The 15,649-nt window shown below is 39.3% G+C and overlaps 1 protein-coding gene and 1 long non-coding RNA gene across 8 annotated transcripts in view; one reads left to right on the forward strand and one right to left on the reverse strand.

Moving 5' to 3' along the window:
* Positions 1–15,649, forward strand: part of ablim1a (actin binding LIM protein 1a) — a 50,449-nt gene that overhangs the window by 20,969 nt on the left and 13,831 nt on the right. For all 7 annotated transcript variants that reach the window (XR_008361016.1, XR_008361017.1, XR_008361019.1 and 4 more), the window contains exons 3-8: positions 6,123–6,306; positions 6,413–6,525; positions 11,424–11,550; positions 11,663–11,756; positions 13,361–13,448; positions 13,598–13,653. Coding sequence is in view for 1 of the 7 variants with exons in the window: in XM_053502530.1 (XP_053358505.1) it covers positions 6,123–6,306; positions 6,413–6,525; positions 11,424–11,550; positions 11,663–11,756; positions 13,361–13,448; positions 13,598–13,653 (662 nt within the window). In the remaining 6 variants the exon portion in view is untranslated. The remainder of the gene's footprint in view (positions 1–6,122; positions 6,307–6,412; positions 6,526–11,423; positions 11,551–11,662; positions 11,757–13,360; positions 13,449–13,597; positions 13,654–15,649) is intronic.
* LOC128529168 (uncharacterized) lies at positions 4,469–4,895 on the reverse strand. The gene is made up of 3 exons (XR_008361023.1): positions 4,778–4,895; positions 4,648–4,710; positions 4,469–4,581 (listed from the first exon to the last, which is right to left on the reverse strand). It is a non-coding gene; the product is annotated as an uncharacterized LOC128529168 (long non-coding RNA).

The following is a 15,649-nucleotide window of genomic DNA, read 5'->3' on the forward strand; positions in this document are numbered from 1 at the left end:
CACCTCTGCCCCAGCAAATATTCTCTAAACTTCTCAGTCATGGCCCACTTGAGCGCCAAAAATTCCAACTTCATGGAACTATAGTTTGACATGTTGCGCTCAGTGGGCCTAAGACTGCGACTAGCATAGGCTATAGGCCGCACCTTTCCTCCCTGTTCCTGGGACAGAACTGCTCCCAACCCTCCATGACTAGCGTCCACTTCCAAGATAAAGGGAAGGGAGAAATCAGCATACGCCAACACTGGGGCGGAAGTGAGCCTGATCTTCAGTTCCTCAAAGTTCACCTGGCACTGCTCTGTCCAAGCCACCCCAAACCTCGACTCTGCTCGACCCCTGGACTTACGACCCGCAAATTCAGCTACTAAACGATGTAGAGGAGCTGCCAACTTGGCAAAGCCTTCTACAAACCTCCGATAATAACTGGCAAACCCCAGAAATGACCGAAGCTCTGCCACCCCTGTAGGACGTTGCCATTGTTTTACCGCCTCTATCTTACTTGGGTCTGTCGACACCCCCTGGGCCGAAATTATGTGTCCCAAATAACTTACCTCCCGTTGGAAAAACGCACACTTGGCTAGCTTTGCCTTTAGCCCCTCTCGCTCCAGTCGACTCAGAACCACCTCCAACCTATCCAGATGTTGTGCAACGGAAGAAGAAAACACCACTATGTCATCCAAGTATAAAAGAAGGGACTGGCACTGCTGATCCCCAAACAACCTCTCCATCAGCCTCTGGAAGGTGCCTGGGGCATTGCAGAGCCCAAATGGCATACGATTCCATTCAAACAGACCGAAAGGTGTACAAAAGGCAGTCTTATGTCTATCCGCCTCAGTAACAGAAACCTGATTATAACCACTGGCGAGGTCCATGGTGGAAAACCACCGGGCCCCCGTCAGTGAATCCAAGGTTTCCTCTATCCGTGGCAAAGGAAAGGCATCTTTTCGGGTTTTTGCATTCAGCTGACGATAATCAACACACATGCGCATGGTCCCATCCTTCTTTTTGACCAACACAATAGGAGAGGCATATGGACTACAACTCTCTCGAATAATGTTGTTTTCTAGTAGCTGGTTTATGTGCGTTTTCACCACATCATACTCTGACGGTGGTATCCGCCGATACCGTTGACGAACTGGGACCGAGTCTGTCAAAGGGATGTCATGAGAAATAAGCTGTGTACATCCCAAGTCACCTTCGTGCGCAGAGAAAACTGTATGAAATTTTAACAACAGGGATCTTACCTGGTTCTGTTCAGACTCTGACAGCACAGACAGATCAAGACTCTTGATTTGTTCCACTACTGAAGGAAGAACAACAGAAGTCTGTAAATTTACGGACACAGCAACTGAACTACATTCTGAAACACCACTAGGCAAGCTCACCATAAATGCCGGGTGCAGGGTGCCCAAAACGGAGTTCCGAAAAAGCATTATGTCAGTCTTACCTACGTTGACAACAGGTACATAAACTGTACCCCGAGTCACTCGTAGCAAGGCAGCAGATGCCAAAAGTCCAGCAGGCAGCCCTGTTTCTGGGGGTTCGAAAAGCACAGTTCCCCCAGCGAAGTGCTCAGAACAAGTAGCAGCCACCACTTTCATAGTGCCGCCTGGAATGCAACAGCCATGACGACCCCGCAATCGCACCTTTCCAATTGCCTGAGGGGTGGCATCTACCTCATGACAATGTTGTAATGCTTGGACCACCAACTGGGAGGCCTCTGACACAGGTAGTGCATCAAAAAGGGCAGCACCGTGCAACCCAAAGAGCTCCTGATAACACCGACTTAAAACATTCATCCCCAAGATCCCAGGGACTCGAGCACCAGTGCCCTTAGGGGGATCTCTAACAACCAATACGCCACACCCTGAAATTACCTGGCCACAAAGCTCCACATCCAACTCAACATAACCAACGTACGGAATTAACGATCCATTGGCCGCCTGAAGCTGCAACCAGTGACATGCCCGGAGACGATCCTGGCCCAATGGTACAAAGAGTTCCACAAAACAACTTTCCGTAATCGTAGATACCATAGAGCCAGTATCGATCAAACAGGGTACTTGTACACCTCCCATACAAACAACAAGGTGTGGACATGATGCCATTAAATGTGGCAAAGAAGTTAATGTCATTGAGTCAGTGTCTTTCCCTACCGAACGGTGACTCAGCAGCTCGGTGGGACCTAGTTTTCCGACGGCTGAACAAAAGTTGGTCCAACCCTTGTCGAAGAAGGTGACTCGCGGCGAGCTAAGGAGGGAGAACGAACACGTTCTCCATCACATTCACGGGCAACGTGACCTGGTTTTTGACACCGGTGACAAAGTAACACTTCAGCACGAAAGGGCCGGCGAGCCCGCTGAGGAAACCGCATATCTGCAACACTTCGAGTAAGCCGATCCAGCTGCTGCTGCTGCAATTGCAGCATCTCCCGCAACTCCCTCAGCTCTGAGTGAGAATGCCCTTGCACCCCGTACTGGATGCCATATGCCATTGGGACGGACTGACTTCTACCCCTCGCCCCTCCTGGCATCCCTTCTCGTTCCCACCTAATTGCTTCCCCCCGTACCTCCAATAATGTAATGGCGGGCTGACGACGGACTAACTGCTTCAATTCCCGGCGGAGGGCACTATCAGCAACATACTCTACAAACTGATCACGCAACACAATATCGGAATTAGGAATAGCATTGGCCGACTGTTGTTTAACCCTCTCAAGGAGAGACATCAAAACCAGGGAAAACTCTAACAAAGATTCCCCATCTTGCTGCTTCCTGGAGAAAAAGGCTTCTTGGAGCGCTACATATGACTGAGAGCAACCATACAGCTCACGTAAAATCATAATAATCTTGTCCGGATCTCCCCGTTCCCCACTGGGACGATGTCTAATCTCCTCCCGGGCTTCACCTTCCAAGTGGTCAAAGAGGAAAAATGCCCTATCAGCCTTAGACAAACAACGAACCCGCATACATGCTTCGGCCTCCTCCACCCACTCCTCAATGCCTATACCCGATTTACCACAAAATTTTGGACACCGCCGATCCCTAGGCACAAAAACAAATCGTTCCGGTGCCACTAAATCGACCTCCGCTGGCTGGGATGGGCCAGGTGTGGTTACAGCAGCAACAGGGACAGCATTGGAACCGGAAAGCTCACGCTCACGACGCAAACGGTCATTGTCCGTCCTCAACTGGACCACCAGTTCTCGCAACTCCTGCATCTCATCCTCCATACTTGCCCACGAAATCTAAAGCACACTGCTGTTTTGCTTATGGGAAAAAAAAACAAACAAAAAAAAAAAAACAAATCACCAAATATAAATCTACCCACGACTCAAGAAAATTCCCTGCCTTACCAGGTGTATCCTGCCGATTACGCCAAAATGTGGCAACCGTTATATCCCGAAAGGCGGGAATTTACAAAATTAATTTAATCCGACTACGCCACCCTGGTGGGGCGCCAGGGAAATACTCCCAATAAAGACACACAGGTAAGCTCCACCTATCAAAGGCAAGAATAATGAGTACTTGAGACGTGGGTAGCAGTACAAAAAGGATGATTTATTTATTAAAAACAGACAATTATCTATTTGCTCACAAGAAACCCAGAAGCAATTAACAAATATTAATTTTTAAAAACAGTCCTCTGGGACGGAGAAAGAAAAAGGGGAACAGAAACATACAGGACAAAGCAGGCCGGCTGCAGCTCAGAAAATCATTTAAAAACACCACAAATCCACATCAAATTAAGTGTCATGCACTCACTACAAGAAAGAATTATGTTGACACCCTTGCAATCGGTGAAGCACACACCACAAATGCATGCAGCCAGCTTCCTCCGTCCTGCTTAGTGCCTGGCTCCTAATCAAAACAATAAGAAAAGAGAAGAACACACACACACCACACACACAAAGCGAACACAATTGTGTAAAGTCCACACAATTCCCACTAAACAATAATCACATCATACATAAACAAAACAAAATAAACAATTTCACAGACTCAGTAGCATATGGAGGAGGACACCAAATCGCCTCCCGATCCTATATACGACCGAGACCGGTGCCTAAACGCACCAAATTAACATAACAGAAAAAAAAGGACAACGACAACACAAGCATTCGCGCCGTCACAACAGAATACACAAAACAGACATGCAAAACAATCAGCCAAGAAAGACAATTTTATTCACACAAAACAAAAACAAAAACCAATCAAAAGTAAGAATAAGAAAACAAGAAGAAACTTAAACAGCATGCACACCGAAGCTACCAGCCCCACGGCCTACAAAGCAGCCGAGTCACAAGCAAGCAATCTTCTTACACATAAGCAAAACAGCAATGGCGTCGCCGCTAGCATTATCGACTAGGAATAAGGCGAGGAGATTATAATAGTCCACCACACTCCTAGCATGAGGAAAATAAACACATTAACCTCCATCTATTGACCACATGGAAAGACAAGCACAAAATGTATACTTACTTGGTTTAGACAAATCGCCCGCACGAAGCTGCATGAGTACTCACCGCCGATGCCGCAGCTCAATCTACCGGCCGGCCTTTTGATCCCGCTAGCGCCGCTGATACTATAAAAATACACTAAGTATGCTTACTGCCAAAATAAGAACAATTTATTATGAATACCGGCATACCTAAAAGCGCGCTCCGCCGAGAATAGCCCACACGTCCATGCCGTCACCTCCACTAGAATTAAACTGTAAATAGCATTGATTAGCATTAAGCTATTCACCTAGCTACACAGTCAATAAAACCCAAGCCTACCTTAACAGGGATCAGGAACGAAAAGGGACACGCCAGGTTGCAGAGGACCCAGACACCACAAACACAACACCACTAGTCAAAATAAGGGTCCTTAAATAGACTGCGTTCCCCATATTAATCTGATAGCCACACCCCCCAACGAAGCACATTTCAAAACAAATATTTACCCTGCCACATATATAAAGCACATTGCGGCAGAGTTTGAGCTCTTGTCCAAGTTAATGACTTTGGTTGATGTGGATGGATGCTGAATTTTGGGAACGCTAAAGAACATTATTCAAACCTATTTTAAGAACAATGGCCTATTTTTAAACAAACACTCTTAAATGCTAAATAAGTTTAAACCTTGTGGGATCTCTCGATAATAGGGAAGCATAAAAGATCAAGGATTCTGCCTCAAGGACTGTTTAATAAGCACTGTACAGAGTTATTTTTGTACTTGCTTATCTGAGAGGATGGGAAAATGAAGAGTGGTGTATTTATGTGAAGGAGGATATCAGTGTTAATGGCAAGGGAAATAAAAACAACGACAGGAACGATAACAACAATAATGATAATTTAGAAAGCTTAAGTATGGATTATTATTACACCTGATAAAAATTATTCGTAGTAATTTTAACATTTATTTAAAGGTAATTTATTTTCACATCCATTTTCTAATAAATCCATTTTCACATCCAATTTTACATTATTTTTTCATACATTATTCTTAGCATTTCTTTCAGATTCTAAATTTGAAAAAAAGTTTTAGAATTTAATTTTAGATGTTTTTTACATAACTATTTTCCAAGTGTTATTTTCTTAATTACAACACATTTTTGTTGATTATTTTGTTAATTAAATAATTATTTACACATAATTTTTTTAGCTTCAGGTTTTCAAATGATTTTTAAAATAAATTATTCTTTACACATGATTCTATTATTTTCAAAACATAAATTTTTTTCATGATGAATTTTATACTAATTATTCTTATCGCATGATTCATTTATGTGTTTGTTTCTCGGTTATACTGTACATTCACGCCAACTTTTTATACAGAATTCACCTGTGCCACTTTTTACCTAATTCTTAATTCCTTAATTAGTTTTTATTTTAGTTATTTACATTTTTTTTGTTATGTTTCTATATAGGTGTTAAGCTTTTTATTTTATTTACCTTTCTTTACACAAGTTCACGGATACAATATCTTACCTAAGCATAAAAAAAAATCATGATTGAAATGTATGTAATTTTTCTGGAAAGACACATAACCCAACAACGGACTGCACTTCAAGTTCCTCGGAAGTGTACACTTTCTGAACAACATGTATGCCTTGTTGTGCGTTTGTATGTTTTGTGTTAGTGTGTGGTTGCGACCTGGCACAGGGTGGATTCTTCATGAAAAATGGAGATTATCTGTGCACACTGGACTACCAGCAGATCCACGGCACTCGCTGTAACACGTGCGGCGAGTTTGTGGAGGGCGAGGTAGTGACTGCACTGGGGAAAACCTACCACCCTGCCTGCTTCGTCTGCACCGTCTGCAAGTGAGAGATAAAACTTTAAAAAGCCATGGCTCGCCAAAAATAACTGACTTGTACAGGATGGTTTAAATCTTATATTCATATTTTTTTGTGTGTTGTTGTCCCACAGAAGGCCATTTCCTGCCGGAGACAGAGTGACGTTTAATGGAAAGGACTGTCTGTGTCAGTACTGTGCTGAGCCCATGTCCCCGGGCCCTTCCAAGGACATCACTGGACCCGGCAGTGAGTCATCTCTAAACACACTTCACACACACTGGAAACCACTCCATTACCATGATATCTTTAATGACCGCCCAAAATGTTTAACACTTAGTAATGCACTAGTGCATGCACGGGCTGGATCCTGCTTCACTTTTAATTCTGGAAGGAAACCAGTGCATTCATATATGATTTCGGGAAATTTCTAACATTCAGAAACAATTTGATCGCACATTAACCCTACAGGACATGAAACCAGTGAGACAAAATGTAGGAAGACATTTATTTGACAGAAATGATAACTCAAGACATTTGAGACACCCCATATATCATGCAGTAAAACCTCAGTATACAAAATCACGGCACTGTTTAATGCTTTATTGAGATCAGTCAGAAGGTGTTGATTAATTTTCTAGAACGTCCCAAGGTCTGAAAAATTAAGCCAATGCAGAAGTGTCAAAACATGCAGTTCCTCGAATGTCCGATGGGGGCTCACTCCAATACTGAGTCAATCCCAATAGAGCCTGAGCTTCATGTTAAAACTTTACATCAGAACTAAACGTTTTCAAGATGGTACAAAAATACCATTTCGGACTGCATAGATAGATTTGACAATTGTGCAGGAGTGAATTGGTATGAACCTCATCAGTTAAAATTATATTAATCCATAAATTAAACATAATTAGGTGCGTGGACAATTTGAGTGACAGCTGCATTTCAGGTATGAAACTGTTAGCTGTCTGCTAAACATTACTTTAGCTAATCATCTAACTGGAATCACTGTAGTTTAACTTACCACAAAAAATGTAGGAGTCGACTCGGGAAAACGTGTAAGGTGTAGATGATGAAGTTCAAGCTAATGCAAAGTAGCGTTAGCATGTCAATTAACATTAGCCATCTTAGCATCTACAGATAAGCTAGCTTGCTTGTGGTATCTGAGGTAAAGTAGGCAAACTGTCTGCAGGCTCCGCCCATATGCCCATTTATGGATTAGATAGTGGCTTTAGGCGGAGTCAGCTCCTGCCATATAAGTCTAAAAAGATTCTTGAAAAAACAAAATCACACACAAAAAAATACTCCTGGGGGATTGAATAAAAACAGAACAGTAACTACTAATTATAGAAATAGTCATACAAATAAATTATTTTTTTCTTGCATGTATTATAAGTTTTTACATCTTTTTTGTTGCTGCTATCAGATATAGACACGATGTAATGCTTCATTAAAGTTAATTGAAAATAACTGGGTTTCTTATCTGTAAACTTTTATTTAATTTTATTTAAATATAATTTAAGCAAAGTAGATTAATTAGATTAAATTAGATTAGATTAGATTAAATTACTCAATTCAACTTTATTGTATTTTAATAAATAACAATGTGATAAATTAGTGTATGGGTTCATATGTACATGAATAAAAGTGATTAATGGTTATGGTGTTGAAGTACTGATCAGAAGGTCCCAGGTTTAAACACCACTCCTATCAAGTTACCACTGTTGGGCACTCTTGAGATAGGTCCTTATCCTTCAACTGCTCATATGTATAATAAAGATGAGAAGATAAGAGCAGATGCTCTTATCTTTGGATAAAAGCATCTATCAAATGCTTTAAGTGATTAATGTTCAGAAGATGCAGTAGGTGATAAGGATATGGTATGTATAGTAAAAAACAGTATAACTTCAGACAGTGCATCTGAACTATACATTTTGCAGTACAAGGAAAACCGAGGATGAACATTATCCACAATAAAACATGATAAATTACAGTGGCTTTTGGGTGTGAACAGGACCAGAACAGGTAACCCAGATTCTTTCTGGTCTCCCCACAAATGGTGCAATGTCTTTCTTAAGTCTTCGCAGATAATGCTTATTTGGGAGCATTAATCTTTGGAGCATTTTGAATGTTATTTTTTTAACCTTGTTAGTGAGGGGGAAAAACAGTAAATATTAAGTATAGCAAGCAGAAGCCATGCTTATTATATCCTGCTGATAGAGTTGATGAATTGCCTTGTTTTTGTTCTTGGCACATCCAGTGAAACAGATTTTCTAAGTGGTTGTTTCAAGTACATCTAAAAGCATAGGATGATTACTGTTGTCTTTCTGGAGAGTTTAAAATGACATCCGAGCTGTTGACCTCCAAAATGTCAAGTCCTATATTGTAACTGGCAGTAATGTAATGAAATGAAACTATAATTGAACAGAAAGTATAACGTGTTTTTCTTAAATAAAAAAACTGAAAATTGTAATAGTTTGCAAATTGCTTAGGTTATACACTGCTTAAACTCATGTTGATAAGAATGAACTTGACAGTAACTTTTGTCATTAGTTATTTCCCTTTAAAATATTTTTATTTTACATTGACAGTGTCATTGCCAGGCCTAATTTTTGTTAAATCATTTTATTATTTTATAGAATTAGAATTATCTTAGCAGCAGTGTCCTTTTTTTATTATATCCTTCATTAAATGTTTGATGCATATGTGTGTTTTTAAGACTTGAAATGAGTCTTTGATGGATATTAGTTTGCTACAGAGGATGAAATCATTGCCCTCTCACCTCCACTGGTATTTTTCCTGAGGAAATAATCAACATCGACTGATCTGTTTTGCTTTGTCAGTTCATTAAAGAACAGCGAGAACATAACGGGAAAGAATATACATCCCTGAGGAATAGCTGTTCTGAGTGACAAGAGATGAGAGCTGGAGTTATAATAATGAATTGCGCTCTATTAGTTATGAAGCATGATATCCCTTAGCACAGTGCTGGGATTACCACAGTACCTTTTAATTTATTTTTTAGATGAGCTCTATGATGTTAATTGAAATGTAAGTTGAGGGGAAAAAACACTTGTAGGAAGATCTTAAATGAAATATGAAACATGAAAATCCATAGAACATCTACATTATAAACATACAAATTGTCATTTAGAAATTGTCATTTTATAAACTCTTCTGTTTGGAAGACATAAGTAAAAAATTATATCTTTCCCACTAGTGATGGCAAGTTTGAATCATTTTAGTGACTCGGTTCTTTGAATCTCGTTCATCAAAATAAACGAATCTTTTTTTTTTTAGTTTATTTCGTTCTTTTGAACATAAATAAAATAAAATGTTACATTTTCAATAAACAGACCCCCAACACGTCTACATACACAAATTTTGGCTATAGTTCCAGTAATTAAATTATATTACAATATAACTAAGGACATATTATGATAAATAAAATGAGCAGCTCACCTCTCGTATCTTCTGGTCCGAATCATTTGTTCTTTTACGCTATTAGCATCTATGAGAGTCACGTGTCAAAAGAACAACTGATTCGGACCAGAAGACCTATTAAAAGAACCGCTCAATTCTGTTTCCTGTGTAATGCACTGCATAGCGTCTATAGGAGTCACATGACAAAAAAACTAACAATTCGGACCAATACTCCAGAGGTAACTACTCGTGAGTAACCTATGGAGGTTTTGCGATCATTTGTACTTGCGCGCCAAGTAGAAAACGAATGAATTACTCTGAAAGTACTCGTTCTTCTTAGTCATGTTAAAGACTCGTTTAAAAGGAAAGAATAATTTATGAATGACCCATCACTATTTCTTACTGACTATTACAAAGCAATGACACTGTGTGTATTTACATGGACCATAATATTCATTCCAAAAATAACAATCAGGATTATATCCTAATTGGAATATTAATGCATCATTTACACCTTATTGGAGATTAATTAGAATAAGAGGGTTGTGGTAAATATTTGATAATCTGTTCGATATTACTTATATAAACGCTTATGGCAGATTGTTTCCTTCTTGTTAGAATAAATATATTCTTCCTGCATGTTTGCCTGACGTGGGGGTAGTTTTAGGTGACATGACGAGTTCACTCAGTAAACTCAAAGAAAAAAACTCTCACCCTCCAGTCTTCACTTTTATCCACTGGATCGCTAGCTGAAGAATAAACACAGTGGATCACATTTCATACGTAGTAAAGAATCTGACTAATCATAGATAAGAATTAATTTTTTCAACAAATAAAAACACAAAAGGCAAGTTTTAAAAGACAAGATGGGAAGCCTAACCTAACCTCAAAGATAGACAAAAATGCTACTTCTGCTTCATTCTTCATCAGTTTTATTCTAAGGAAATGCTTTAACCATGTAAACACACATATTATTGTATCAGCATCCAGGAACTATCAATTAAGCTTAAACATATAAACATACAAAATATTAGAGCTGTCAGAGCTGCTGTTATAAAAAAAAAATAAATCAACAAACTTTTACCAAACATAAGGGAAAATGCAGTAGGGTTTAAATACATTTAAAAAATACAATTACTACACTTCATTTATTAGATGGTGCACCTGAGGCAGGCAGCATGGTGGCGTAGTAGTTAGTAATGTGGCCTTGGACCTCCAGGGTTGCTGGTTCGATTCCAGTCTCTGTTCTGTTTGCAGGGAGTTTTCCTGTCCTTGGTGGGTTTCCTCTGGGTGTTCTTCTTGCCTCCCACAGACATGCAGATTAGGCTAACTATAATTTCCAAATTGCGCATTGTCTATGAGTGAGTAATGTGCTTGTGCCCTGCCCAGTACCCCAAGTCCCCTGGGATATGCTCCACGCCTCCCGTGACCCTGTAGAGGGTATGGAGGATGGGTGAACGATAAGCACAAAGCAATTTCATACCATCAATCTTATAATTTTTCTCTTATCAGTTATATTATTTATTATATTCACAGACATCTAAGTAACCTTTTGCTTTTGACAAAATATTAACTTGTGTTTTAGAGTGCAGCTAAGAGAAGTCAAACTATGTGCAACTATAATGGCACCAAGCGTTCTCATGTGTGAGGAATACCATAGAGGTCTGTGCAGATGTCTAGCAAACGTCTGAGATGCTGAATTATGTGTGTGGATGTGTGTGTTACAGCTTGTGCAGGTTGTGGCAGAGACATAAAGAACGGACAGGCTTTGCTGGCTTTGGACAGACAGTGGCATTTGGGCTGCTTCAAATGTAAAGCCTGTGGCAAAGTACTGACAGGGGAGTACATCAGCAAGTAAGATACACACACACAGACATAGTTGAGCACACTTTCTAACGTCTGCCATGGACTCTGAATTATGTTCGCTCTTTCTAATTATGTTCTGATTACTGTGCTTGAACTCCAGAGATGGCGCTCCATACTGTGAGAAAGATTATCAGATTCATTTCGGGGTCCGGTGCGAAGCCTGCCATCAGTTCATCACCGGCAAAGTGCTGGAGGTACAGTAAAACGATTTCCTATCCTCCCTTCTTCATTCCAACTTCATTCTCCAGAAAAAACATTCTGATTGGTTATTAATATTAGATAGCTCCACCCTTGCATCTCCACCTCTGGGTAGAGCCACACTGAGATTTATGCTCGGCATGACATGTTTTCAGTGTTAAATTGGAGCAAAACAACTTTAGACACCATGGGGTGTGTGGGTAAGACGGTGCTTGCGCAAAAGCAAGAGACGGGTGTGTTTAGGATTAGGAGGACTCTGTCTTCTACCTCTCGTAGCATTTTCAGACATAATTACATGAGCAATTATTTATTGGCAACTTTAGGAGAGAGAGGCTTCTCACACTCAGGAGGCACTTTTCTCATCTAAGAGCTTTTTGAAAGGGAATAAGTCTTTAGGGTCTTGTTTTTTTTTTGAGACTCTTGAAAGCACATATAAAGTGCACTTCAGTTTATGACTCAGCACAGTGCATAGGAGCTTAGGAGCTTCAAGCAGGTGAGTACAGAAACAAAACCATGTGTGGAAAACATCTCTAGATATTCCACAGTTGAAGATAAGAAAGTGAAATGTAAATTTTATCTTTTTTAAGTGCATGTTAATAAGTGGATGCAAATAAAAGCTATATGAGATCTAATAATTGCTATCGAATGTGCTTTCATATTCATTCAACACATTTATTGCAGCATACACTATGTTTATGTACAATACAATTTATATAATGTTTATGTTTAATGTTTTTCTAAATGGTCAATCCTAAAAAAAATTTCCATATACGTATGTATGTAAGGCAATATAGTGGCAACATAGTGGCATAATGGGTAGCACTGTGGACTTGCACGTTCAGGGTCAAGGGTTTGATTCCTGCCTCTGTTCTGTGTGCGTAGAGTTTGGGTTGGGAGCCAAAAAGAAGGCTCCTTCAAAGACCACAGGTCTCCACAGCTCATCCATCGTTTTTGTAGAAGTGTGTCACCTTAGGTGGAGGATATGTAGAGAAGGACTAAGCTCACGACCAACATTTGTTTTAAATACATTATTTTTTCTTAAATATAAAAACAGTTTTATGTCCGCCACTCAGCATAAGCGTCAGAGCTATAGGGAATGAGTGAGAGTGAGTGAGTATGTATGTACACTATACAAACTCTGTTTGAGTTGACGTTATAATACCCCTAACTCTTCTGGGAGGGCTCTTGGTTAGATTTTGGTTCATTCATCCCTAAAAGCATTAAGTACTGCTGTTACAGCATATCCTACTTTTTGCATACTGCTACAGTTTGGAGAAGACAGATGTATGGGTGTGATGGTGGCGTAAATATACTTTTAGTGTTTATGGTGATATATGTCATATACTGAAATATACAGTATTCTGTGGGCGCTATGTATACAATGTTTGCTTTTGTAAAAGATATATGACTTTGTTCCACACTATATGAAATAAGTTCAATAGGAGACTACAACTCAAGTGTTCATAACACTTCCCAACACTTGTGAGCTCACTCAATACAATTTTCAATTAGAATTGAGCTATTATGTAGATCTGCTGTTATTTGATTTGGTGTGTATTTTGTGTGTGTGTGTGTGTGTGTGTGTGTGTGTAATCTCTAGGCAGGTGACAGACACTACCATCCTAGCTGTGCACGCTGTAGCAGATGCAACCAGATGTTCACTGAAGGAGAGGAGATGTACCTGCAAGGTCAGACTGCAACTTTTCACATGAACTTTTTTTTCCTTAGCCTTTTTACACAAACAGGTTCTTGAAGTTCCAGTTTACTGAGATTCCAGCTATTGTGTTGTTTAAGTCTTTAATAAGTGTGTGTTTCTGTGTGGGTTCTTTTTTTTAAGGATCAACTGTTTGGCATCCGGGCTGCAAGAGCTCTAGAACAGAGGATAGACAAAGGGTGAGATACTTATCATGTCTTTACTCGTTCTGACACGATTCATCCTGTCCTCCTGTCTCTTTGTTTAGTATGTCAATACGTGCACTACGATTTCTCTGATCATGAGGGTAGACGGTTCGGTATTTAGGTTATCCTCATATCTAGCCCCCAGATGTGTTGTCCAACTTCCACTTTGCCTTCCTCCACAGCTGTTGCCCACGTCGCTAGCTCTCCTCGCCAAATCCGAAAGGCAGGTACTGTATTTGCTATCGACTGCGCCACATGGATGCCATGCTCCCTGGTTTGGAGCGCCATTGCTAGTTAAAATGTTCACACATAGATCCATGATCTGCTTCCCGGCATTATGTCATTGAGATGCGTGACAATCTTCACCATTGGCTGAAAAGGTCTCACAAGATATTGTAATTTGCTGGATGGTCTAAAGCAGCTCATACATTCCAAATTATCATGAGCCATTTTGCTAACCGTGTAATGTATTATTTGCAGTTAAAGAAGCAGTTTGTAATTTATACAAAAATTACCAAAATTTCCTCTGCTGGCTTACAAGGCTTTTATTTTTTTTAGCAAGGGATGGACCCTATCTGTGGGCAAGGAAAAAAAATCTAAATAGAAGACTGAAATAAACAACATGAATAACAATTTTTTAGACATTATATATTTATTATTATGTGGATAGTCTTTGAAAAGTTACAAACTGCAACTTTAATGTTATCTGTCTGTTTTTTGTGTGCGTTGTGGTTATGTGCTGATGATTACTTTTAACAAATTTAGCCACATTAAACCGAACCTGCTTGCACAACAAAATGCTCTCTCTATATACAGAGCATGGGTCAAAAGTCTGAGTCTCCTACTGATCTTTTTCTATGTTGGGGATTCCACGATCGTAGTGGCATTAACTTCGAGCTGATATTATATTTACTTATACAGTATGTTAATAAAGTAAAGGGATGTCAATAATTTAAAACCTTCATAAAACTGCTGAATCAGTTGGAAAAGAACTCAGAAAAGGGCTATTAAAGTAGATGAAATATAATCATAAAATACTTAAGTAATATTTATTGTATAGAAAAGTTTTTTTTTTTCAGTCTTATCTTTTTTTTTTTTTTTTTTTTTTAGACATTCAGATGAGTCTCCAGGATGCATGTACCCATTTTCAGTTTTGTTTTAAATGGCATTCCCTAATGTGACCTCATATAAGATGATCCCCTTACATGGCTTGTTACTTAGCTCTGTTGTTCTCTAAAGGAGTGTGGCTCAGGAGTAGCTAATTTACAAAGACTCTAAAACAGCATGTTTGGAGGAAAAGAAATAAAATGCACTAATGCAACAATCAATTTTGTTGGGCCGGTAATATCTGAGTTACCTTGTTAAAATTAATAATATATGGGACCTTTAATACTTTAAATGAATCACACATTTGAACCTGAACTTTTTATATGAAATACTCAAATCAAAATTAGTTGTATGTAAATACTGAATTCACTGACAAATAGTGTTTAAACTTCAAAATTGTAAGCATCATTCGATAGTCTGTTGCATTTGGGGAACTGTTAAAGTTTTTACATAGAATCTTTGACAAAGATTTTTTGAAAGGCTTAAGTAGAACCACTATGCAAAGAACCATTCAGGGAACCTTTTTCAGGTAAGTTTGCATTACGGTATTGTCGCTGATTAAATACTCTCAATCAGAAGTTGCCTCAATGAACTGCATAGCAAAAGTTCCTGTTCCGGTTTTTTAAAGAAAAACCTTTGTTGATGAACTTTTAAGGATTCCACCAACAAGGAAAAAAAAAAATTAAATATGCTAACTTTAAGGTGCATCAAATAAGGTGAAATAGAAGAATTTGTTGGTGGTGGACTCAGACCTTATATGTGTAAGATCTCTGGACCCTGTGGTATATAGAGTTCATACAATTTTTTTATCTCTAGCACTGAGATCCAGGTCATTATCAGTCATGCTAATGGATCAGGTTTGTACAAAATGTCAATTGAAACA

This window comes from Clarias gariepinus, chromosome 8 (assembly GCF_024256425.1).
Source record: "Clarias gariepinus isolate MV-2021 ecotype Netherlands chromosome 8, CGAR_prim_01v2, whole genome shotgun sequence".
Taxonomy (NCBI): Eukaryota; Metazoa; Chordata; class Actinopteri; order Siluriformes; family Clariidae; genus Clarias; species Clarias gariepinus.